At 29.8% G+C, this 24,505-nt stretch overlaps 1 protein-coding gene and 1 long non-coding RNA gene across 2 annotated transcripts; one reads left to right on the forward strand and one right to left on the reverse strand.

Moving 5' to 3' along the window:
• Positions 1-11,848: 11,848 nt before the first annotated feature.
• Positions 11,849-15,718, forward strand: LOC114386405 (factor of DNA methylation 5-like). Its single transcript, XM_028346408.1, has 7 exons — positions 11,849-12,018; positions 12,707-13,300; positions 13,552-13,758; positions 13,858-13,938; positions 14,049-14,345; positions 14,736-14,954; positions 15,266-15,718. The coding sequence occupies exons 3-7, from the start codon at positions 13,663-13,665 to the stop codon at positions 15,512-15,514; spliced, it is 942 nt and encodes a 313-aa protein (XP_028202209.1). The 5' UTR covers positions 11,849-12,018; positions 12,707-13,300; positions 13,552-13,662; the 3' UTR covers positions 15,515-15,718.
• A 5,130-nt stretch (positions 15,719-20,848) lies between these two features.
• Positions 20,849-22,948, reverse strand: LOC114387196. Its single transcript, XR_003661267.1, has 3 exons — positions 22,746-22,948; positions 21,757-21,827; positions 20,849-21,295 (listed from the first exon to the last, which is right to left on the reverse strand). It is a non-coding gene; the product is annotated as an uncharacterized LOC114387196 (long non-coding RNA).
• Positions 22,949-24,505: the final 1,557 nt, after the last annotated feature.

Here is a 24,505-nt window from a genome sequence, read left to right on the forward strand (position 1 = left end):
AATATTTAAATAATCAATGTTCTTTTCTTATTTCTTACATAAAACATATACCTTATCATCTCCAGCACATCACAAACAAGAAAAAAAAATCATCCAAACCAGCAATTGCCAAGGGAGAGCTAGAAAAGCACTACAAGAAACGTCTTTTAAGGAGTCATGGATGTAACACTTATGTTATGTTTCTTGCCTGTGGCTCTATATAAATATAATACACACACTATCCGAATCTAAGATCACAATTACCAAGTTATTTAGTTGGCAACCAAATATATCTTTCGTTTGAAATGTAAGCCTTGAAATCAAGCATGTCAAATATATATTCTGATATATTAATTCTCATGATGGCTGCATTAGGTGGGCCCCATAGTTTAAAAAACCAAGCTTAAATATAATTGGTCACTTGAGTAGAGTCAAGGAAGGAACCAACCTCTTCGAGCCTTTATTATCTACTGCTGCTTGATACCTAATAGCATTGAATCCATAAGCAATTGCCACATCCTATAGATTAAAGAAAAACAAGAATAAAAAAGACATGCTTTCTTAGTGAAATGTAGCTAGAAATACAATTCATGAGATTAAAGCAACTGCACATTATAGGGTAATATGAAGTGCAATATGTTTATACTGATAGAATGTTTTTAAAAAAAATACTAAGATTGATACTAATAAAAATATTCAAGAGATTAAAACTAAATTTATTCATATTTACATGTAACCAGTCCACATTCAATTGCAGATTCATGTAACCAGTCCAGATTCAATTCAACTATATGTATCAAATTCCAAATGTGCCCGCTACCAAGATGTTTGTCTTAAAGAAGGCATGTGAAAAATAAAGAATACAAAATAATATCTTCCTAAAGCAGAGAAAACAAGGGAGGGAATGAAACCAAAATTAATATATCAACTCAAAATTTCTCTCCCATCAACCTACATATTCCATATATAGAACCAAGAAACACAAATGCCAAACTTGGTGTGGAGATTACCATCCTACTCTAAAACATAGGCACCACAAATCCAACAAAAAGACCACAAACAGACAACAATAAAAGCGAATTAGCTAAATTAAAAGACCACAAACAGAATAGGAAATGTAGCGGGCTCGGATTCGCAAAGTGAAGCAGGCACTAAGCGCACTCCTGGTTTAGGGAATAGATCTGCTGCATGAAGGGGGTTTAGGGTACAGATCTGGCATTATTTCAGTGGCGGTGCACGGTTGCGATAGTGTTTGGGTGATTGTGGTGTCAACGGTGGTAGCATGCGGAAGCGGTGGTGTTTGGATGGTGGTGGTCGTGTGAATTTGGTGGTGTTGCGATGGTTGGAAGGTCAAAGATGAATGGAGGCACCGACTGTTGATTACGGTAGATGTGGTTCAACAAAAAAAGAAGATGAATACAAGCAAGAGGAAAATACCTTCTTCGGCGCCGTGATTTAAGAGTTATGAACATTTTTGCCGTGGAGTACTCTCCATATGGTTTTTCCCTAAATGAGTTTGGGACTATTGGTTTATCTCTCGATCTGGGAAAATCCTTCTCATCATTCTTGGAGTTTTTGGGAAGAAGTCGAGGGCACAGGAAGCACAATGGACAGAGAAGTGGAATTCCAGCAGGCAGAGAAGCACAATGGAAGGAGAAGTGGAATTTGAGCAACCACTAGCAATAAAAATTTAATTTATTATTTAACTTAAAATTAAAGACAGTCAATAGTAAAGACTGTCTTAGTAATTATAAAAGCAAATACGGTTTTGCAAACACCGACGTAAACACTTTTATCAAATACGGGTTTTATATGACCGTCTTAAAAAAGTTATATTCAATTTAAAAAATGTCATTACTTATTTTCTACATCGTTTTTCAAAAATCGACTTAAATTTAACGATGTTAAAACATCTTTTTTTACTACTGTAAACACACAATCACCGGTTGCTTTTGTGTTTGACAGTTATTAATATAGTATTGAATGTCATTAATGTACTATTAATGTAAATTTATCATATGCTAAAGCTATCAAAATAAAAAATTTATATTCTATACCTTCCCGGAGTAAACTCTAAGGGGATTTTTATATTATGTTATATATATGTATATATGTATATATATATATATACTTTTAAGATTAAGAAAGCGAATTAGCTAAATTAAAATCTTTAACTAGTAAATAAAAAAAATCAAACAAACAAGGAAAACAAAGAAGTTCAACAAAAAATATCAAATTATCAATGGAAAGAGAGGGATTTGAACCCTCGGTACAAAAATTTGTACAACGGATTAGCAATCCGACGCTTTAGTCTACTCAACTCCCCTATTGAAAAATAAAATTACTTTGTTTATGTTATATCACATAAACAAGAAGAGCAAAAAATGGAGCTTGAAAAAAAAGACTTCTTTTTATCTTTTTTTTTATCTTAACTTTTTTTTTCTATTTGATTTCGATTCATTATTATATTCTATATTCTTCTGTTTTTTAGTTTCCTAAAAAATATTTTACTTCATAAAATATTATTTATTTAATACACTTATCATAGAATAAAATTTAATAATATTATTAAATGTTCCTTAATTATTTATTTCTAATAATTTTACATTTTTCTAAGATACCGAAAATATTTAAATAAAAAATACAAAATTAATCCCATGCAAAATTTTTTTTGTCTGTGCATCCTAGGGTCAAAACTGAGTTCAAATTAGTAAACATAACTATAATAAAATAAAAGTTAAATAATAATATTCATGCTATAATAGAATGGAAAGGAAAGAAACGATGGGGAAAACCATGAATAACAAACAAAAAATTGCCTGCTTGGAAAAAAATGAGAAGGAACAAGAGTAAAAGGTTGACTTCAAAAAGAAAAAATCTAAAATTTTCTTTCCTTTTAGACTTTTTCCCGAATTCAAAATTTAATTTTTTTTATTATTTTCTTTTTGTTACTCCAAACAAGTCTTAAATGTATTTATGGAGAGAAAATATTAAAAGAGGGAAAGTAATAAATATGATAGAAATGTAATAGATAAAATGAAAGACACAATAAATGCGCACTTTTAATGATTCTAAAAAGAAATTGCAGTTTGTCTTTTGCTGGTATAAACAGACACACGTCATTGCATTTTTACAGAATTGCTTAACACACATAAATTGACCATTGGATTTAGAAGATAGGGTGCAAAGGTGAGTTTTTTAATTGTGTTTTTAATTTTCATTAGTGTTGCAACTAAGTTATCAATATTACAATTCAATTTGGGGACTTGTGGATCTATCACTTAGTAATCCAAATCTGAAACAATAAAGGGTTATTGTACCTAATTTTTGAAAATCACGATGTTAAATTTGTAATATGTATAAAAACACAGAGAGGGCATATGTATAATTATGTAATCAAGTGTAATTCTCGGTTTCAGCTTTCAAAACTAAATATGACATCGATATGGGTGAGGGTGTCACAGAAATGGTTTTAAGCAAATCAAAAGAGTTTTTATGTAATTTGAGTAAAATGTAGGAGATATCATTGTATACATGATGGAAATGAAGGATGTTATTGTCTGTATCATTTTCTTTGTATGTAGACCTATCTTAAGACGAAAAGTTTAGGTAAAACCCTTGATTTTTTTTTTTTACATGTGACCCTTAGAAGTTAACGTCTATCATTGTTCATAAATATTGGTTAGTACAAAGATCAACCATACACATGGAGCATATATTTTCTAGTTTATTGTAACAAAAAAAAGTAGCTCATTTTTATGGTGACGTTTGAAAATTGTTCTTTCAGCCAAATTTAAAAAATGATAGTAATACACATCTTAATCTACTTTTTAAAGAATTTTTTATTTTAAATTAAAATTTATCAAAAATTAAAAAACAATTTTAAATGTCACTTATTATTTAAAATAAAATTTAATTAATACTCCTTCCGTCCCATAATAAGTATCATCTTAAATTTTCATTATTAAGATCAAGAAAAGTTAATTAATAAATAGATGAGAGAGAATAATAATTTTATAAAATTAACAATATTATTCATATTACATTAATTGAAAACCTAAAGTAATACTTGTTAAGAATATTAGTGAAAATCATTTAAAAAATATTTGCTCAATGACAAGCAATTTAAAGTGTTTTTGATTTTGAGATAAAGTATCTCAAGGGCACTTCAAACTCTTTACCTGACTATCTTACCCTACTCGTTGAAATCAAACCTAAGTCATCCACTCAGGAACCTTCAAAGAACCAAACATCAAAACAAGGCAAGGCTGACTATGCCTTTCCAATCGAGACACTTCTGGCCCTTCAAGAAATTGGCCTGACAAAAATCTCAAAGAAAACATGGGCTGACATAGCCTCTGAATTAGATGATGAGTCTGAAATTGATCTAAAAACCTTAATCCAAAAAGCCAAAGGCACAAAAATTATTTGCAATTCTCCAAAAGAAAAACAAATAATAACCCCAATGGCAACACCAGCCCCAAAACCCACTAACAGTTATATTAACAAAAATAATTTTTCAAGTGTTTTGCAAATGGAGTCGGAATATTGGGAAAAAAATCCCTTTAAAGCTATAGCCAAGGTGTTTCCACCCGAATTCCATTTCAAACCAACAGCAATCAACAAAACAAGGACCTTTTATGAATTCATTTTAATAGATTCAGACTCAGTTTCTATTAAACATTTCAAAGATCCAAAAGAACCCCTTTTAAACACTCACTCTACAATCCAAATTTTAAAAGTTCTGCAACCCAGACAATTTGGATCCAATTTGAATGAAATCAAAAAAATTTCTATACCTTTTGATCCAAGAGGATACACCTATTGGGACTATATGGATGCCTAGACCAAAGTGTAACAAATATAAGCACTCATGGCTTATTTACTTCAAGACTAACACAGTTTATAATTTTTCAAATTGGTTCCTTCAGTGGAGGTACTTTTTTGGACCAATCCCGAAAATTTTCCCTGAGCAGGTTCAACAAGGATTTGCACAGTTCAACAAGCATTTTAACTCTCAGGAATCACAAATTCTAGCAGATTTAAAATATTTTTCCAGTTTTACTTTGTCCTGGATATTTTCTTGGCAATACAGGTATAGCAAAACAGAAAACAACAAGCAATTTCCATCCCTTCAGCATGATGAATTTGTCAAGTGGTGGAATCAATTTGACACATCAAAAGCACAACCAGATAAGGTGAAAATCAGGTTTAAAGCTCATCTAGAGTTCCTGAAAGCACCTGATCCAGAGACTTCTTTGTTTCTCAATCAAAAGTCCCAATTAGCTGCCTTCCTAGCAACATCTAACTCCAAGGAACATCTCATGAAAAAATTAAAAGAAGTTTTGCAATTACTCCAAAGCCAATTGTTTTGGTATTTGTTTGAAGGAACATTAATTTAGTTATCACCGTTACTGTAGAAATAGTTTCGGTATTTGTAACTGCTACTGTAGCTACAGTCAAACTAAGTTTCTATAAAAGGAGGCCTCAACTCTATTGTGAGGTACCCTTTTTGAGAGAGAGATAGTCGGATAGATTGTTGAGAGAGAAACTCTTGGAAACACTCTTTGTAAGCTTTTCTTTCGTTGTTATCAAATAAAGTTGCAAGTTGCTTATTTTATCTCCCTTCTCCCTCCTTACTGATTACCGCCGTTTCAGTTTCTTCTCTTCTTCCTCCATAACTGATTCTGTGCGGATTACCGCCGTTTCAATTTTCTTTTATTTTTAGTTATCATTTTTGAGCTTTAAGTTTTATTCTTCTTATTGTTTATTTTACCTGCATCATAATACAGTCAAACTATTTTAATTTGTTTCCTACTTCTTTACTGTCTGTTTGATCTGTTCCACTGATCTCTGGTATATATATATATATATATATATATATATATATATATATATATATATATAATGTACAACTTATATTTTCTTATGTAACGGTAGTTTGCCTTAAACTTTTATGGTAATCTTTCAACGTCATATGGGAATTAAAGAGATTGATTAATGATTGTTAGTATAGATGTATTGATGTACTACCATAACCACTAAAGAGAGAACTAAGAATCCATGGGCTTTGAAGTTTTTTACTTCTAAATATCCAATCAAATTGATGGGTTTTGTAGGATATTAAGGATTAGAAAGAATAGATGGGAAAGTATTGTTTATTTTTAGCTTCTGCAACAGTAGTTAGTTAAGAAAGGTACAGAAAAGTTGCATTAGAGAAGCCTTTATTAGTTTGGAAGTTACATCGATATGAATTTTTGTATCAATTACTTTTTGTTTGAGAGAATTCTCTTTATTGTTGTGTGCGTACTAACAAACTCATACTGTTATATCAAATCTATCATGTATTGGTATCATATTTTTGTTTTGCAGATTTATTGGTATCATATTGTTATGTCAAATCTATCATATTATATTAGTTGCATGGAATAAACTCTTAGATAAGCATGTTGCATAGTCAGTTTGTGCATGGATCAGTTAGTGTCATGTTTATATTGTAATTGAGTTTAGAAACGATGGATGAAGATCAACAGAACTGGAAGGAAATGACTAACACAATGATGAAGATTAACAAAAAAAAAATAGAGAAAATGTTCAATGTTGTTCATGTAATGTATCAAGTTAGAAATTTCAAGACTATTCTCAAATAAACATGACATGATATAAGACATTTGCTTATATTACTTTGTTTGTTAAATGTATCCTTATGGTGAAGTCAGTAGGTCATTTGCTATAAGATGAAAGGCTGAACTAGAGCATACTTGGCATCTACTAGACAATAATGGCAACATGCACTCTATTACATACAACCAAGATCTGGTGAGCTCAACTCTACTAGTTGGATGGACAGAACTTAGATATTTTTATGGGCTCACTGAAAATCATCAAGTGACCTTGACCCACTTTGGGCAAAGTGTCTTCTTCCTTGCCATCTTCAAAAGCAACTCTGAACCAAAAGCTTACCCTCAATGACATTCCTTGTACCACCAAGTTCCTAACTCACTCACTTTCAAAGTCCTGCTGAGTGAGTACAAAGTCACTTGCGGCAATTTGGTGAGTAATTAAACACTCCTTTGTATGTCAAATTTTAAAATGATATACATATCTAATATAAATTTAATGTTAATTTCAGGATGTGTCGAGTACCATGTACTCCTTTATGAAAGCTGCAGGATTCACCAATCTGAACTTAGAAGGGATTACAAAGTATAGGATAGTTTATATTTGAGTTCCCAGATACAACTTCTAACTTTATTTTATTTTGGATTTATTTGTAATTAAAGTACATTATACTATAGTATTATCGATCTGAAATTTTTTGTTTATAAGTGTTAGTGGTATATATTTTGAGGGAATTGGAACATCCTAAACACATTTGTGGAAAATTTTTGTTTATAACTACTCTTGGTGCACGACATATTTTGTTTAGAACTCTTAGTGATATATTAATTTGTGTAATTTTTTTTATAAGTCTTGGTGGTAAATTTTATAAATTTAGCTTATTTTATGAGTTTTATACAAATTTCAATGATAAGCTGACATGTGAATAGCTATAGGTTATATATTAAAAAAACAAATATGATATCAAAAAAATCCAAAAAACGACATCTGTTTTTAGAAAAATCGATGTTTTCAGTACACAACATCTATTACTATAAAAACCAATATTATTGTTTACTGACAACATCGATTTTTTTTAAAACCGATGTTGGTGAGAACAAAATAACATTGATTTTTTAAAAATCGATGTTGTTTTTGGGTAAAACAACATCGGTTTTTAAAGAACCGATGTTAATGTTAATACTTTGACATCGGTAGTTTCAATATCGATTAATAACCGATGTTAAAAGTTCTAAATAACCGATGTAAAAAATCTATTTCTAGTAGTAGTGTAATTTGGTTGTTCGAGTTTTGGTATGGTATAGAGTGTGGGGTATAATGGAGGTTCATACAAGTTGGTCGTAGTTAGGACTACTCTTTGACTAGGTTTTCCCCTCTTTATGTATTTATTTTACGTTGATCTAGGCTCGATTCTTTTTGTATTAATTTTGTCCTATTACTTTATCGGTAATACTCAATTTTGTTTTATTGTGGGCTACAATCATGTTACACTTTCTCTAGCCATAGGTTATCTTATGCACAATTATCATTACACATACTTTTTTATATATTTTGGTGGTCACAGAGGCTTGCCTTATATTTATCTCTTTTGCGAAATGTGTGTGGTTTTGTTTGTATACAAGATTTATATTGTTTATGATGTATGCGATGATGTCTTGTAAATGTTTTTTTGAGAATGTTTGATTATATGGGAAAGTTTTAATTATTCGAGTTTTTAATATTGTGGTTTAATGCATTGCAAGTTATCTTTCGTATTTCAAAGTTCCTTTGAGAATGATGTAAGTTTAATTGTGACTACCTATTTAAAATATATAAAAGTTGAACTCCTTACTATTAAGCTGCTATGTCAGCACAATTGATGATTTTGGATGAAGGAGAGAATTCTTCTTTTGGGTCTATCACTTCTCTTTTCCTTCTCTCTTCTTCAATGTTACTCACAACATAAAAAAATTGTATACCAAAAGAGTAAATATATTATCCTTTCTATATCATTAATTATAAATTTTGTTTAAATAACAATTTTGTATAATTCATTAATATATATTTCTTTACACAATAAAATGTAATATAAAATATTATATTTTCCAACTCCCTTTTTAATTGGTTATTTTCATAAATGAAGTTATTAATGTTACTTTGCAGACAAACATAACCTCCAAAAAAATATGTTTCTTTTCTATATATATGTATAATTCAGCAAAAAAATATGGATAATTAGATAAATAGATGGTTAAATTGTATTTAATGTTTACATTAAACTTTGTCATATGTTATTTCACTATGGAAATTGAAATTATTTTTCTAAATATAATTTTTATATTAAGTTATATATATATATATATAATCTCTAAAATAAAAATTGATCCATAATTTTTATATTAGCATGTTTATTTAATTTTATATTTATTTATTTATTTGAGATGTTGTTTTTTTACTATCTTAAGTATGGTTTTCAATTTCACTTATTTAATAAATAAATAATTGTAATTCATTTAAGTCTATATCATACTTTTTCTGCTTATAATATTTATTTTATATTTTATTTACTATAATAATTTTAATAATTTACTAACAATTATTTTTTTTAAAAAAAATAGAGCAACATCAAATAAAAAAACTATCTTTTTCAAGTTCTGTCAACATTGATCTTGATAGGAAAATGTAAAAAAAAGAAGATCTTTGTCATGCACAATGTCCATGAAATGGGTATCAGAATCACAATTCATGCAACAATCAATGAAATCGACGATACGTTTGAAATTATGTTGCATGTGAGAGATGCCAAAAGAAAGTTACAAAAGAGAAAAATCAATACACTTGTAGAGAATGTAAACAGTCATCCAATTATATAATAACAAGGTTTAATATTTGTATATAATGAATTATTTTTTATAACATAATTAAATAAATATTACAATTCTTAAAATCTTTTTAGGTTCAAGATACAATTCAAAGTCTCCGATGATACTGGTATAACAATATTCACAATATTTGATCGAGATGCATAACAAATTCTAAACACAATAGCATCTGAACTCCTTCACACCCAAAATGTAAAATATGGCTGACATACCCCCAATGTTGTATACCCTTTGCAAACACACTTTTAATTTTGAAATCAAGCTCACAACTTGAAGGAAGGGTTTCAAACCTATACCATCATAATGACTTTTATCCAACAAAATATCATTTAGCATGATCCTCTCCTCAAAGAAATTAAACAGGTAACCATATTTATAATTTATTTACATTTTTGTCCACTAATTAATATTTTTATTAAAAAAAGGAGTCCACTTCACCCCAAAGCTATAAGCATCCAACTAGTTAAAAGGTGCATCTTCATCATTTAATGAAAAAGTTTATCAAATCTCACAAAAGTCCATTAAGAAAAAAGGCTAATAAATAAGTTGTCACGGGACGAAGTTCAAAGCTACAAGCATCTGAGAAGTCAAAATATGCATCTTCATCATCAAATGAATTTTATTGAATCTCAAAAAGTTCATTAAGGAGAAAGACGAATAAACAAATTGTTTTGACATCAAAGTTTAAAAAGAAGCACAAAAAAGAAAACAATATTAAACATCAGGTCACCAGCAAAAGGAAATAAATACAAAAATTCTATTTAAATGAAAAATTTTTGGTGTTTTATTCGCATCACTTTTTTGTGCTTTATCATTATGATTGACTATTTTTCTTTCATTAAATATATATTTTTTAATTATTTTATTATGTCAATTTCACTTTATTCTTATATTGTTCTTATAAAAATTTATACACAACCCTTACTTTTATCTTCATGTTTTTCAACTTTAGTTGAGTGGTCAGCCTCCAATTTTGAAATATTTCCTTATAAATATAATGATAAAGAAAAAATATCTTGATTTATATGTAATTTTTTATCTCCTTTAACAAAAAATAAAATAAAATATCATTGATAGTTATACTTTTAAATTTGATTTATCAAATAAATAATTTATTTAAATATTTCTTTAATGATTTACAAATCTGCACAATGCGTGAATATTTGTCTAGTTTGAGTAAACACGCAATCATAGTTTGTTTTTGTGTATGACTGTTATTAATATTGTATTGAATGTCATTAATGTACTATTGATGTAAATTTATCGTATGATAAAGCTATCAAAATAAACAAATTTAAATTCTTTACCTTCCCGGAGTACAGTCTAAGGGGATTTTTATATTATATAGATTCATATATATATATATATATATATATATATACTTTTAAGATTAAGAAAACGAATTAGCTAAATTAACATCTTTAACTAGTAAGTAAAAAAAAATCAAACAAACAAGGAAAACAAAGAAGTTCAACAAAAAAATATCAAATTATCAATGGAAAGAGAGGGATTTGAACCCTTGGTACAAAAATTTGTACAACGGATTAGCAATTCGACGCTTTAGTCCACTCAACCATCTCTCCCCAATTGAAAAATAGAATTACTTTGCTTATGTTATATCACATAAACAAGAAGAGCAAAAAATGGAACTTGAATAAAAAAGACTTCTTTTTATCTTATTTTTTATCTTATCTCTTTTCTTTCTATTTGATTTCGATTCATTATTATATTCTACATTATTCTATTTTATAGTTTCCTAAAAAATATTTTACTTCATAAAATATTATTTATTTAATACACTTATCATAGACTAAAATTTAATAATATTATTAAATGTTCCTTAATTACTCATTTCTAATAATTTTACATTTTTCTAAGATACCGAAAAGATTTAAATAAACAATACAAAATTAATCCCATGCACAATTTTGTTTGCCTCTGCATCGTAGGGTCACAACTGAGTTCAAATAAGTAAACATAACTTTGATAAAATAAAATTTAAATAATAATATTCATGCTATAATCGAATGGAAAGGAAAGAAAAGATGGGGAAAACCATGAATAACAAACAAAAAAGTGTCTACTTGGAAAAAAAAATGAAAAGGAACAGGAGTAAAAGGTTGGCTTCAAAAAGAAAAAATCTAAAATATTCTTTCTTTTTAGACTTTTTCCCGAATTCAAAATTTATTTATTTTTTATTATTTTCTTTTTGTTACTCCAAACAAGTCTTAAATGTATTTATGGAGAGAAAATATTAAAAGAGAGAAAGTATTAAATATGATAGGAAATGTAATAGATAAAATGAAAGACACAATAAATGTGCACATTTAATGATTCTAAAAAGAAATTGCAGTTTGTCTTTTGCTGGTATAAACAGACACACGTCATTGCATTTTTAGAGAATTGCTCAACACACATATATTGACCATTGGACTGCGAAGATAGGGTGCAATTGGGCAACAAGGATCAGGGAAGAGAACCAACAAGATACTAGTCATCTGAGAGCACGCAGAGTAAGGGGAAGGAAGAAGAGCTAAGGAGCATTTGAAGTACAAAGGTGAGTTCTTTAATTGTGTTTTTAATTTTCATTATTGTTGCAACTGAGTTATCAATATTACAATTCAATTTGGGGTCTTGTGGATCTATCACTTAGTAATCCAAATCTGAAACAATAAAGGGTTATTGTACGTAATGTTTCAAATTCATGGGGTTAAATTTGTAATATGTATAAAAACACAGAGAGGGCATATGTGTAATTATGTAATCAAGGGTAATTCTCGGTTTCAATTTTCAAATCTAAAGATGAAATCGATACGGGTGTGATTGTCACAGAAATGGTTTTAAGGAAATCGAAAGAGTTTCTGTGTAAGTTGAGTAAAATATAGGAGATAGCATTGTATACATGATGGAAATGAAGGATGTTACTGCCTACATTCATTTTCTTTGTATATAGACCTATCTTAAGACGAAAAATTTAGGTAAGACCCTTAATTTTTTTATTTTTTTTTTACATGTGACCCTTAGAAGTTAACGTCTATCTTTGTTCATAAATATTGGTTAGTAAGAGAAAACATTTCTATAGAGAGTGTATTGTTAATATATTTTTCTTTCAAACAATACATGCTCATTTATCCTATCAGTTTTTTCTCCTTTTATATTGCTTTTGAAACCAAAGAAAGTATAAAAGAATAAGTACTGAATTTTTGTCAGAAATTGATTTTTTTTTTCCAATGTTTGTCACTCAGCATCAATGGCTAGTAGTTCAGATGAGAGGTATGTTTGGCCTTGGACAGGCATTGTTGCCAACATATTTGGGAAGCCAAAGCATGAACCAGTGGAGTGTGATAGCATGTATTGGCTGAGAAAGTTTGAACAATACAAACCCGAAGAGGCTTATGTTTTGCATTGTGCAGAAGATCCAACAGGGTACGTTGTGCTGGAATTTGGTACAGAATGGACTGGGTTCTCGCAAATGATGAAGTTAGATACAGATTTTCTTGTTGATCATCATGGAAAAAAGGATTATTATGAGTCAAGGAAAATGGGTTATTCGTCAGGCTTATTTGGTTGGTGTGCACAGGCAGAAGATTACAACTCAGAAGGGCTTGTTGGAAATTTTCTCCGTCAGAAAGCTGAGCTGAAAACAACCTCTATGGTTGCACAAGAGTCATTGAATGAAAAAACTGAAACTCTGGATCATTTGTATGGGGAAATAGGCTCTGTAAACAAAAAGATTAGTGAGATGGAATCGAAGTACATTGAGGACTACATGTCATTGGATAAAATGATGAAAGAGATTGAGAAGAAGAGAGACTTGCTTCACCAGACTCGTGCTGAAGGTTTGTAACCCTATTAATGAAAGAAACTTTAATTTTAATTAATTATTTTAAAAGTTAATAGATTCGATGGATCAAATCTAACTAACTATTTTGATCAAACATGATTAGAACTAGCTGTAAGTATAGGTGGATCCAAATGCGCAATGTAGAATTCTCTTGAATCCCTAAAGATGCTTCTCCACTCTTGAATATATTAAGCATATGTTTTATTTATTGGTTTGATGTTTGAACTTCATCTTATTACATGGCAGATGATCATGTAAATTGTGCTCCAGTGTTGAAGTCGATCGTAATGCGTGGACGTGAAATTACTTATAAAGCCATGGAAAAAAATAAAAAAATTGCAACAAGAGATAGATACAATGAATGATGAACTCGATCGCTGGTGTCAACAACTGATTGAACAAGAAAAGTCAACTATACAACAAAGGAGAAAATTTGAGGAAGAAAAGAAAAGCGTAAATCTTTTTAATTAACTTATCTTGAATTTGAATGACATAAAATTTGTTAATGATAATATCAATATTAATACGAACTATTTAACTTATAATGTCAAGCAAATGGAATCACTAATTTTAGCAACAGAGAAGCAGATGAAGGCCAGAAGTGATGTTCTCAGTTTGCTTGAAAAGCATCAGGTGTGTTACGTGTTGTTTGTTTCTTCATTCATAAGTGAGTTTATTTTTGGTTTCATGTTGCCCAATTTCATGGCTTATTAATCACTGGATCTTGCAAAATAATTTTGCAGATGGAGAAAAAAGCTGTCAGTGATGCACTGTTGAAGCTTGAAAAAGAGATGGGAAATGAACAAAAGTTGAATTTAGAAATTGCTGAACTAGAGGAACAACTCAAGGTTTTGAAGTGTGTGAACTTGGAGGAAGCTGATCATGAGAATAAAAGAAAGATAGAAATAGAAGAGATAGAAGAAAAATTGGAGGACATGATTTTTGATATGTCCGTAAAAGATGATGAAAATCAAGCTTTGAAGAAGAAGGTACAAGAAGCTAAAATCGAGCTAGAAGATGCTAGGCAACAAATTATTAAGGTAAATGTTCTGTTCTGAGAAAATCCTTATTCTAATCCTTATACTAAGGAGACACTTTAGTTCATAATTTTATTAAACCTTTTACTTTAATTTTTCAACTTCACAAAAAGTATTTCATTTTTTACTTTTACTTTGTATCATAAAGGTTATTTAAGTGAATAATATTTTACAAAGTTAAAAAGATTTTGTAAAGTTAGAAGTTAAAAAGGATTATCCAATTTTTAGTGTTAAAATGGAGAGTTTACACATTTCATTAATGGCACTGCAGTAAACCTTATCTTAATGTTTTGTGAACATTTTTTACTATAGCTATTGGCTGTTGGTACTGTTTTATCACAATTAATGTTTTCCGTGCAAAAGCTAATTGAATGCATTTGCTTGACAATTCAGGAATTACCACAGTTCTTGAAAGGGGTTACTAAGATTCAAATAAAAAAAATTGGGGAGGTCAGTGCTAGGTCATTTAAAAAAGTGTGCATGAATAGGTATAAAAATAACAAAAAAGCATCATCGGAGTCTGTCAAACTGTGCGCAAAGTGGCAAAAAGAAATTCTGGATTCAACATGGCACCCTTTTAAGATTGTTGATGTCGAAGGGAAGGAAATACAGGTATATGATACATCTTGGTTGCTTCTATGTTTTCTTCATGTTTTGGTTTAACATAGCTGTGAATTAGTAGAAGAGAAGGCTCGTTCAAATGTAATAATGTTCCTTTATTATAGATCCCATAAACACATGATCATGTAAGAAAATTTTATGTATATCTCCAATTTAGAGTTTGTTACAACCAAACTGGCATAATCTGTAAAACATGGCATGTTATCAGCAGGGTAGGGGATTCAATTATGTGTCACAAATGTACACTAGCATGGACAATTAAATGAGCAAAATTTGATGTCTCTCTCATTTTATTTTTTCAGGAAGAAATTGATGAAAATGATCCTAAATTATTATCTTTAAAAAATGATTTGGGAGAGGAGGCATACGTTGCTGTGGTGACAGCTCTAAAGGAATTGCATGAGTATCATAATTCTGATGATGCTGAGAACACCCATAATTCAAGTGAGAAACAAGTGATACCTGAGATATGGGACTCCGAAAATGGACGTAGAGCCACCGTAACTGAAGCTTTGAAGTACATAAGCAATAGGGTTATCAAGATGCGGTGACGATGAATGGAAATCCCATATTTAAGTTATTCCCTTTATGTAACCTACTTTTGGGACACAATACTCAGCACTTGTAATGCTATATAGTTTTATAGGTGCTAGTAATCTTGTGGTTAGATTATATACTATTTTTGCTATGACAGGTTAAAGAGAGAATAACTACTTTCATTGTTATTAATTTGTCTTTAATTATACTAGTTTGCAACCCGGATTGTTAGATTTTTTTATTCAGCAAGTATTGTAATTTTTTATTGTATGATTCCATTGGTCCTCTTTCTTGTAAGGTATTAATCATTTGAGTCATAGAAGATGTTTTTTTGACCAATAGGTACATAAACACATTAGATTTTGTCCTTATTGGTTGAGAATAGTATATGATGGTCTGTACTCAATATAGTGAACAATTATGGCTATGCGAGAGATAGATATTTGATACGCACATAACAAAGAAAACTAACAACATTTCTGCCTCAATAGGAAAGAAGAAATTTTGACTATAATTTGTTGTCACTCATAAATATAAAGGGAAATAATTAAAATACATTGAGAAAACCTACATAATTTGTCATCAAATTAAATCAAACACATAAAATTAATAAACTATATAGCAAAATTTATAGTGTTGGAAATGGAATCGGAATCGCCTGCATGAAGGAAGAAACAAAAAGAATAAAAGGAAAAGAGAAGAAGATTCAGATGAGAAAAATGGAGAAAGAGAAGATTGAGGGAGAAAACACAGAGGGAGAAAACACAACAACAGATAAAACTCAGGAGAGAGAAGAAAGAGTAATGGATAAGATACGCACAATTATGAGTATTAAGCGGAATTAAATGAGCCGTTAAATCTGCCAATCAGGAAGCAACACGTGGCAAGGGTGCTCGAAATTGAAGCCCTAAAACCCGCACCGCTAAATTGTCTTTTCTTGTATTTTAATTAAACACTTATCATACATTATGAAAAATTACGTTGTTACAATTTGGGCTGTGTGGAGGAGATTGATGGTGTTGTGGGTGTGGTGACCATGACTTTTGAGTGAATAAGTTAGAGAAAGGAACCAAAGAGAGTGATGAGTCAATTCCATTAGTCAATGTAACAAAATTGATGGAAAAGATATAATTAACATAATTTTGAAGAAACAAAAATAAGATTTGATAGAACTTTTCAATAATTAAAAAACTCAATAAAAATTTTAATTGTAATCAAACCTATGTTGAATCTATCAACGGATACTAATTAAAAAAACAATTATTTTACAGGCCTTACAAACTCAATTAAAATTAAATTCAGAAATAGGTGGATATTGTTTTAAATGAAATATAAGTAACTTTTTTAAAAGCATAAGTGTTTGAGAAAGGAAGTAATGAAATGAATAAAAACTGGTGTAATGAATAACAAATGAATTAGAGTAATTAAGTGGGACAAATGTTACACAGTAAATAGCCCTGAAAATGTGGAATCACGGGTAATTTGTTGAATTTGTCCCTTGTAGTTGTTTGCTCTATGAGATATTGGGTTTATAACCCACAACAGCAAACATCACGGGAGGGAGAAGGAAAGAATAACGTAGAAATCGCAAAAGTAAAAATCGTAAAAATGGCAAAAGGATACTCTGAGGTGGAGAGCTTGCATGCAAATCCAGATAATTAAGCACTGAGGAAAATGCATAAAAATTATAGCTTACCTCGTAGACTACCTCCTAAAACTCTGAACAATCTCACAAAATATGAGTTTAAGGAAAAAATAGCAACGAAGTATCCAAAAAAACCGCAAATAGTCAGACAAAATAAATATGTTCATAATCATTAGAAGTTCAGCGTAAAGGGGAAGAAATTGTTTCATACCCTAAGGTATTTGACAAACAAAATTAAGCAAAATATAAATCAAATCAAAGCCCAAAAATATATAGTTGTCTGTGGGATGGTCTTTAACTGGAAAGAGTGTCATCCTATATAACTTCTGAAAGGGAAATACTGGAAATTATAGAATGTACTCGTTTTATTCCCGTACTAAAAATGAGAATCAACCTCTAAGAGTACAGTGTGTACAATTAGAAGGACTGAGTACAATATTCACAGAGAGAAAAAGAAGAAGAAAGAGAAATGTCCACTCATAACCACCTTCGCCTCAAATTGTAGAAAACAGGTGATGTTGCTCCACCCGTAATCATGACTTGATCAAACAAACAGAAACATACATATTTCATCAATATAAGGTTAAAAATAATTATGATTATCAAAACAATTAAGCTTTAAAATTGCCACAAGTACCATCAACATTGGTTGGAAAAGAAAAGGCAAGTCATATCCAATCACTGGCAAATCAGGAGTGGATAAACTTCCACACAAACACCTATAAGAGAAGAAAATATGAAGATAAAAGCCAAGTGCATAAGTAGTTTTTAACTTCTGGGAGAAGCTCAATTCATTTTATCCTTTTTACTTTCAGAATCTAGAAGTAATACCCTAATGATAGAGTGGAAGAAAACATGAATTATTGTAACAAATCATAAAACCTAACAACATTCCTTCATAACAAAAGACCTTAACTTTAATCAAAGTTTCCTGAATGAGACTGCTGGTCAATTGAAAGTCTCTAATGATACCGGTATAACAATATTCGCAATGTTTGATCAAGATGCATAACAAATTCTAAACACAATAGCATCTGAACTCCTTCACACCCAAAATGTAAAATATGGCTTACATACCCCCAATATTGGATACCCTTTGCAAACACACTTTTAATTTTGAAACCAAGCTCACAACTTGAAGGAAGGGTTTCAAAGCTATACCATCACAATGACTTTTATCCCACAAAATATCATTTAGCATGATCCTCTCCTCAAAGAAATTAAACAGGTAACCATATTTATAATTTATTTACATTTTTGTCCACTAATTAATACTTTTATTAAAAAAGGAGTCCACTTCACCACAACAAACAACACCAAATGAGTGAGATGGAGAACTAATTGTAAGTCATAGCCCAAAGCTACAAGCATCCAACAAGTTAAAAGGTGCAACCTCATCATTTAATGTAGAAGTTTATCAAATCTCACAAAGTCCATTAAGAAAAAAGGCTAATGAACAAGTTGTCATAGGTCGAAGTCCAAAGCTACAAGCATCTGAGAAGTCAAAATATGCATCTTCATCATCAAATGAATTTTATTCAATCTCAAAAAGTTCATCAAGGAGAAAGACGAATAAATAAATTGTTTTGACATCAAAGTTTTAAAAGAAGCACACAAAAGAAAAAAAAAACATCAGGTCACCAGCAAAAGAAAATAAATACAAAAAGTCTATTTAAATGAAAAATTTTCGGTGTTTTATTCGCATCACTTTTATGTGCTTTATCATTATGATTGACTATTTTTCTTTCATTAAATAAATATTTTTTAGTTATTTTATTATGTCAATTTCACTTTGTTCTTATATTGTTCTTATAATAATTATACACAACGCTTACTTCTATCTTCACGTTAATCAACTTTAGTTCAGTGGTCAGCCTCCAATTTTGAAATATTTCCTTATAAATATAATGATAAAGAAAAAATATCTTAATTTATATGTAATTTTTTATCTCCTTTAACAAAAAATAATATAAAATATCATTGATAGTTATACTTTTAAATTTGATTTAGTAAATAAATAGTTTATTTAAATATTTCTTTAATGATTTACAAATCCGCACAACGCATGGATATTTGTCTAGTTTGAGTAACACTACTAGAAAGCGTGCTTTTTACATTGGTCAAAAACGGCATTCTACATCGGTGCTCAACCGATGTAGAATACGACGTTGTTAGTGTTATGTTTCAACATCGTTCCAAAATCCACCGTTGTAGAAATATAACATTTTCTACATCGGTCCTCAGCCCACCACCGATGTAGAAATTACATCTTCTAAGTCGGTCATCCCTTGGTAAACGATGTAGAATATGTCCGTTTCCACATCGGTGCTGATGTCAGGAGCGATGTGGAAATATGTAGTTTCTAAGACGGTGCTGACGTCAGCACCGTCTTAGAAACTACATATTTCTACATCATTGCTTACATCAGCACCAATGTTAAATGTTGAATTACCTACAAATAAATTTTAGATAAATTAAATCAATATTACGATATTATCAATATCGCTAATAATCAATAAATATTAGTAACATATAAAATAGTTTTCTAATTATAAATGTTAATTTTAATATGAAAAGTTACATATTTATAATTATAATATTATCTAAGTAATAATCAACAAATATAATTAAACATTCATGAAACTAAGTATATAGTTGTTGATTGGATAATTACCATTGGTATGACTTTGAAGATAATTATATAAAAATCATCATTATCCTTTAAAAATCACACAATATACACAATATATTTCCATAAAGAAGAAACCACACAATATACACAAAGCACATTATAATATTATGGTCTTCTAAGAAAACAAAAATTATGGGAGAGAGAGAGAAACCTGTATGTTCTATTTAGAAACTTTATTACTAAGTTTTAAAGTAACTTATCATGAGAGCCATCTTAAATTAGATTCATATCATATAAACAAGCTAGTCAAACTAACTTAATCAGTACTATAATACATAGTTTTAATTATCGTAATCGGTTAGACATAATTAAAATCTTTTTCCTTAAAAAAACTAAAAACTTTAATGAAATAAATCTTTTTAATTATAATAAAAATAAATCTCATAATAAGTAACATGCAATAAAATGTGAAACTGTTGTCAATCCTTCCTACCATGTCATTTTCCCAAGTATGATATATATCTACTACTTCCTAACAACTAAAAGAAATGGGAAATTTACAAAGAAGCAAATTAATTTTTTTGTTAACGTCTCTCCCTGATTTTAATGGTAATATGCTATAAAAATATTAAGAAAACCAATGTTCACTTACCATTGAAAAGGCGAGACATCAGGGCAGCTCAGAAAAATATACTGTCCACTAGAGTACTTAAATCCTTGTGGTTTATACATGTGCAAGGCCAAGACATTTCCTGGGTGCACTGCAACCTGAATCTTAAGAAGAAAATGTTAAATTTTAGTATAAGGTCATTTAATAGCAAAAATGAAATTAATTCAAAGAGAGAAGGTAAAATTTATCAAAGGAAATAACAAGGCATCAGAAAACTTATCTTCACTATTTCCATTTTGTTCGAATCTTCTTCTTTGTTTAGCATAGTGTATCACTTTGTTGTCTTCAAATTCAACTTTAGCCCAGGCAATGTCATCTTGAATATATTCCTGAAATCAACCGCGTGCATAGGTAGATATTTAGCTTTCAGGCTATCTAAATGATTATGTGAGACCATTTTTTATTAACAACATCATCCTAAATTTTGATTAATGTAAGATCAATTTCATGACCTATCTCATATCCTGTAAGACAAAATTCATGACCTATCTCATATTTCCTAATATGTAGTTCAAAATAAGGATGAGGAGCTAGTACATACCCCTACTAAATGTCATTCTTCCTCTTTGGAAAAATCTCAAACTATTAACCCCAAATGACGCACAAAGCACTTCATGAATTCACTTTTATATATCCAATATTTAAATAATCAATGTTCTTTTCTTATTTCTTACATAAAACATATACCTTATCAATGTTCATTTTATCAAAGGAAATAACAAGGCATCAGAAAACTTATCTTCACTATTTCCATTTTGTTTAAATCTTCTTCTTTGTTTAGCATAGTGTATCACTTTGTCGTCTTCAAATTCAACTTTAGCCCAGCCAATGTCATCTTGAATATATTCCTGAAATAAACCGCGTGCATAGGCAGATATTTAGCTTTCAGGCTATGTAAATGATTATGTGAGATCATTTTTTATTAACAACATCATCCTAAATTTTGATTAATGTAAGATCAATTTCATGACCTATCTCATATCCTGTAAGACAAGGGAGAGCTAGAAAAGCACTACAAGAAACGTCTTTTAAGGAGTCATGGATGTAACACTTATGTTATGTTTCTTGCCTGTGGCTCTATATAAATATAATACACACACTATCCGAATCTAAGATCACAATTACCAAGTTATTTAGTTGGCAACCAAATATATCTTTCGTTTGAAATGTAAGACTTGAAATCAAGCATGTCAAATATATATTCTGATATATTAATTCTCACGATGGCTGCATTAGGTGGGCCCCATAGTTTAAAAAACCAAGCTTAAATATAATTGGTCACTTGAGTAGAGTCAAGGAAGGAACCAACCTCTTCGAGCCTTTATTATCTACTGCTGCTTGATACCTAATAGCATTGAATCCATAAGCAATTGCCACATCCTATAGATTAAAGAAAAACAAGAATAAAAAAGACATGCTTTCTCAGTGAAATGTAGCTAGAAATACAATTCATGAGATTAAAGCAACTGCACATGATAGGGTAATATGAAGTGCAATATGTTTATACTGATAGAATGTTTTTAAAAAAAATACTAAGATTGATACTAATAAAAATATTCAAGAGATTAAAACTAAATTTATTCATATTTACATGTAACCAGTCCACATTCAATTGCAGATTCATGTAACCAGTCCAGATTCAATTCAACTATATGTATCAAATTCCAAATGTGCCCGCTACCAAGATGTTTGTCTTAAAGAAGGCATGTGAAAAATAAAGAATACAAAATAATATCTTCCTAAAGCAGAGAAAACAAGGGAGGGAATGAAACCAAAATTAATATATCAACTCAAAATTTCTCTCCCATCAACCTACATATTCCATATATAGAACCAAGAAACACAAATGCCAAACTTGGTGTGGAGATTACCATCCTACTCTAAAACATAGGCACCACAAATCCAACAAAAAGACCACAAACAGACAACAATAAAAGCGAATTAGCTAAATTAAAAGACCACTAACAGAATAGGAAATGTAGCGGGCTCAGATTCGCAAAGTGAAGCAGGCACTGAGCGCACTCCTGGTTTAGGGAATAGATCTGCTGCATGAAGGGGGTTTAGGGTACAGATCTGGCATTATTTCAGTGGCGGTACACGGTTGCGATAGTGTTTGGGTGATTGTGGTGTCAACGGTGGTAGCATGCGGAAGCGGTGGTGTTTGGATGGTGGTGGTCGTGTGAATTTGGTGGTGTTGCGATGGTTGGAAGGTCAAAGATGAATGGAGGCACCGACTGTTGATTACGGTAGATGTGGTTCAACAAAAAAAGAAGATGAATACAAGCAAGAGGAAAATACCTTCTTCGGCGCCGTGATTTGAGAGTTATGAACATTTTTGCTGTGGAGTACTCTCCATCTGGTTTTTCCCTAAATGAGTTTGGGACTATTGGTTTATCTCTCGATCTGGGAAAATCCTTCTCATCATTCTTGGAGTTTTTGGGAAGAAGTCGAGGGCACAGGAAGCACAATGGACAGAGAAGTGGAATTCCAGCAGGCAGAGAAGCACAATGGAAGGAGAAGTGGAATTTGAGCAACCACTAGCAATAAAAATTTAATTTATTATTTAACTTAAAATTAAAGACAGTCAATAGTAAAGACTGTCTTAGTAATTATAAAAGCAAATACGGTTTTGCAAACACCGACGTAAACACTTTTATCAAATACGGGTTTTATATGACCGTCTTAAAAAAGTTATATTCAATTTCAAAAATGTCATTACTTATTTTCTACATCGTTTTTCAAAAATCGACTTAAATTTAACGATGTTAAAACATCTTTTTTTACTACTGTAAACACACAATCACCGTTTGCTTTTGTGTATGACAGTTATTAATATAGTATTGAATGTCATTAACGTACTATTAATGTAAATTTATCACATGATAAAGCTATCAAAATAAAAAATTTATATTCTATACCTTCCCGGAGTAAAGTCTAAGGGGATTTTTATATTATGTTATATATATGTATATATATATACATATATACATATATATATATATATACATACATATATATATATATATATATATATATATATATATATATATATATACTTTTAAGATTAAGAAAGCGAATTAGCTAAATTAAAATCTTTAACTTGTAAATAAAAAAATCAAACAAACAAGGAAAACAAAGAAGTTCAACAAAAAATATCAAATTATCAATGGAAAGAGAGGGATTTGAACCCTCAGTACAAAAATTTGTACAACGGATTAGCAATCCGACGCTTTAGTCTACTCAACACCCCTATTGAAAAATAGAATTACTTTGTTTATATTATATCACATAAACAAGAAGAGCAAAAAATGGAGCTTGAAAAAAAAGACTTCTTTTTATCTTTTTTTTTTTATCTTATCTCTTTTTTTTTTCTATTTGATTTCGATTCATTATTATATTCTATATTCTTCTGTTTTTTAGTTTCCTAAAAAATATTTTACTTCATAAAATATTATTTATTTAATACACTTATCATAGAATAAAATTTAATAATATTATTAAATGTTCTTTAATTATTTATTTCTAATAATTTTACATTTTTCTAAGATACCGAAAATATTTAAATAAAAAATACAAAATTAATCCCATGCACAATTTTGTTTGTCTGTGCATCCTAGGGTCAAAACTGAGTTCAAATTAGTAAACATAACTATAATAAAATAAAAGTTAAATAATAATATTCATGCTATAATAGAATGGAAAGGAAAGAAACGATGGGGAAAACCATGAATAACAAACAAAAAATTGCCTGCTTGGAAAAAAATGAGAAGGAACAAGAGTAAAAGGTTGACTTCAAAAAGAAAAAATCTAAAATTTTCTTTCCTTTTAGACTTTTTCCCGAATTCAAAATTTAATTTTTTTTATTATTTTCTTTTTGTTACTCCAAACAAGTCTTAAATGTATTTATGGAGAGAAAATATTAAAAGAGGGAAAGTAATAAATATGATAGAAATGTAATAGATAAAATGAAAGACACAATAAATGCGCACTTTTAATGATTCTAAAAAGAAATTGCAGTTTGTCTTTTGCTGGTATAAACAGACACACGTCATTGCATT

This window comes from Glycine soja, chromosome 15 (assembly GCF_004193775.1).
Source record: "Glycine soja cultivar W05 chromosome 15, ASM419377v2, whole genome shotgun sequence".
Classification (NCBI taxonomy): Eukaryota; Viridiplantae; Streptophyta; class Magnoliopsida; order Fabales; family Fabaceae; genus Glycine; species Glycine soja.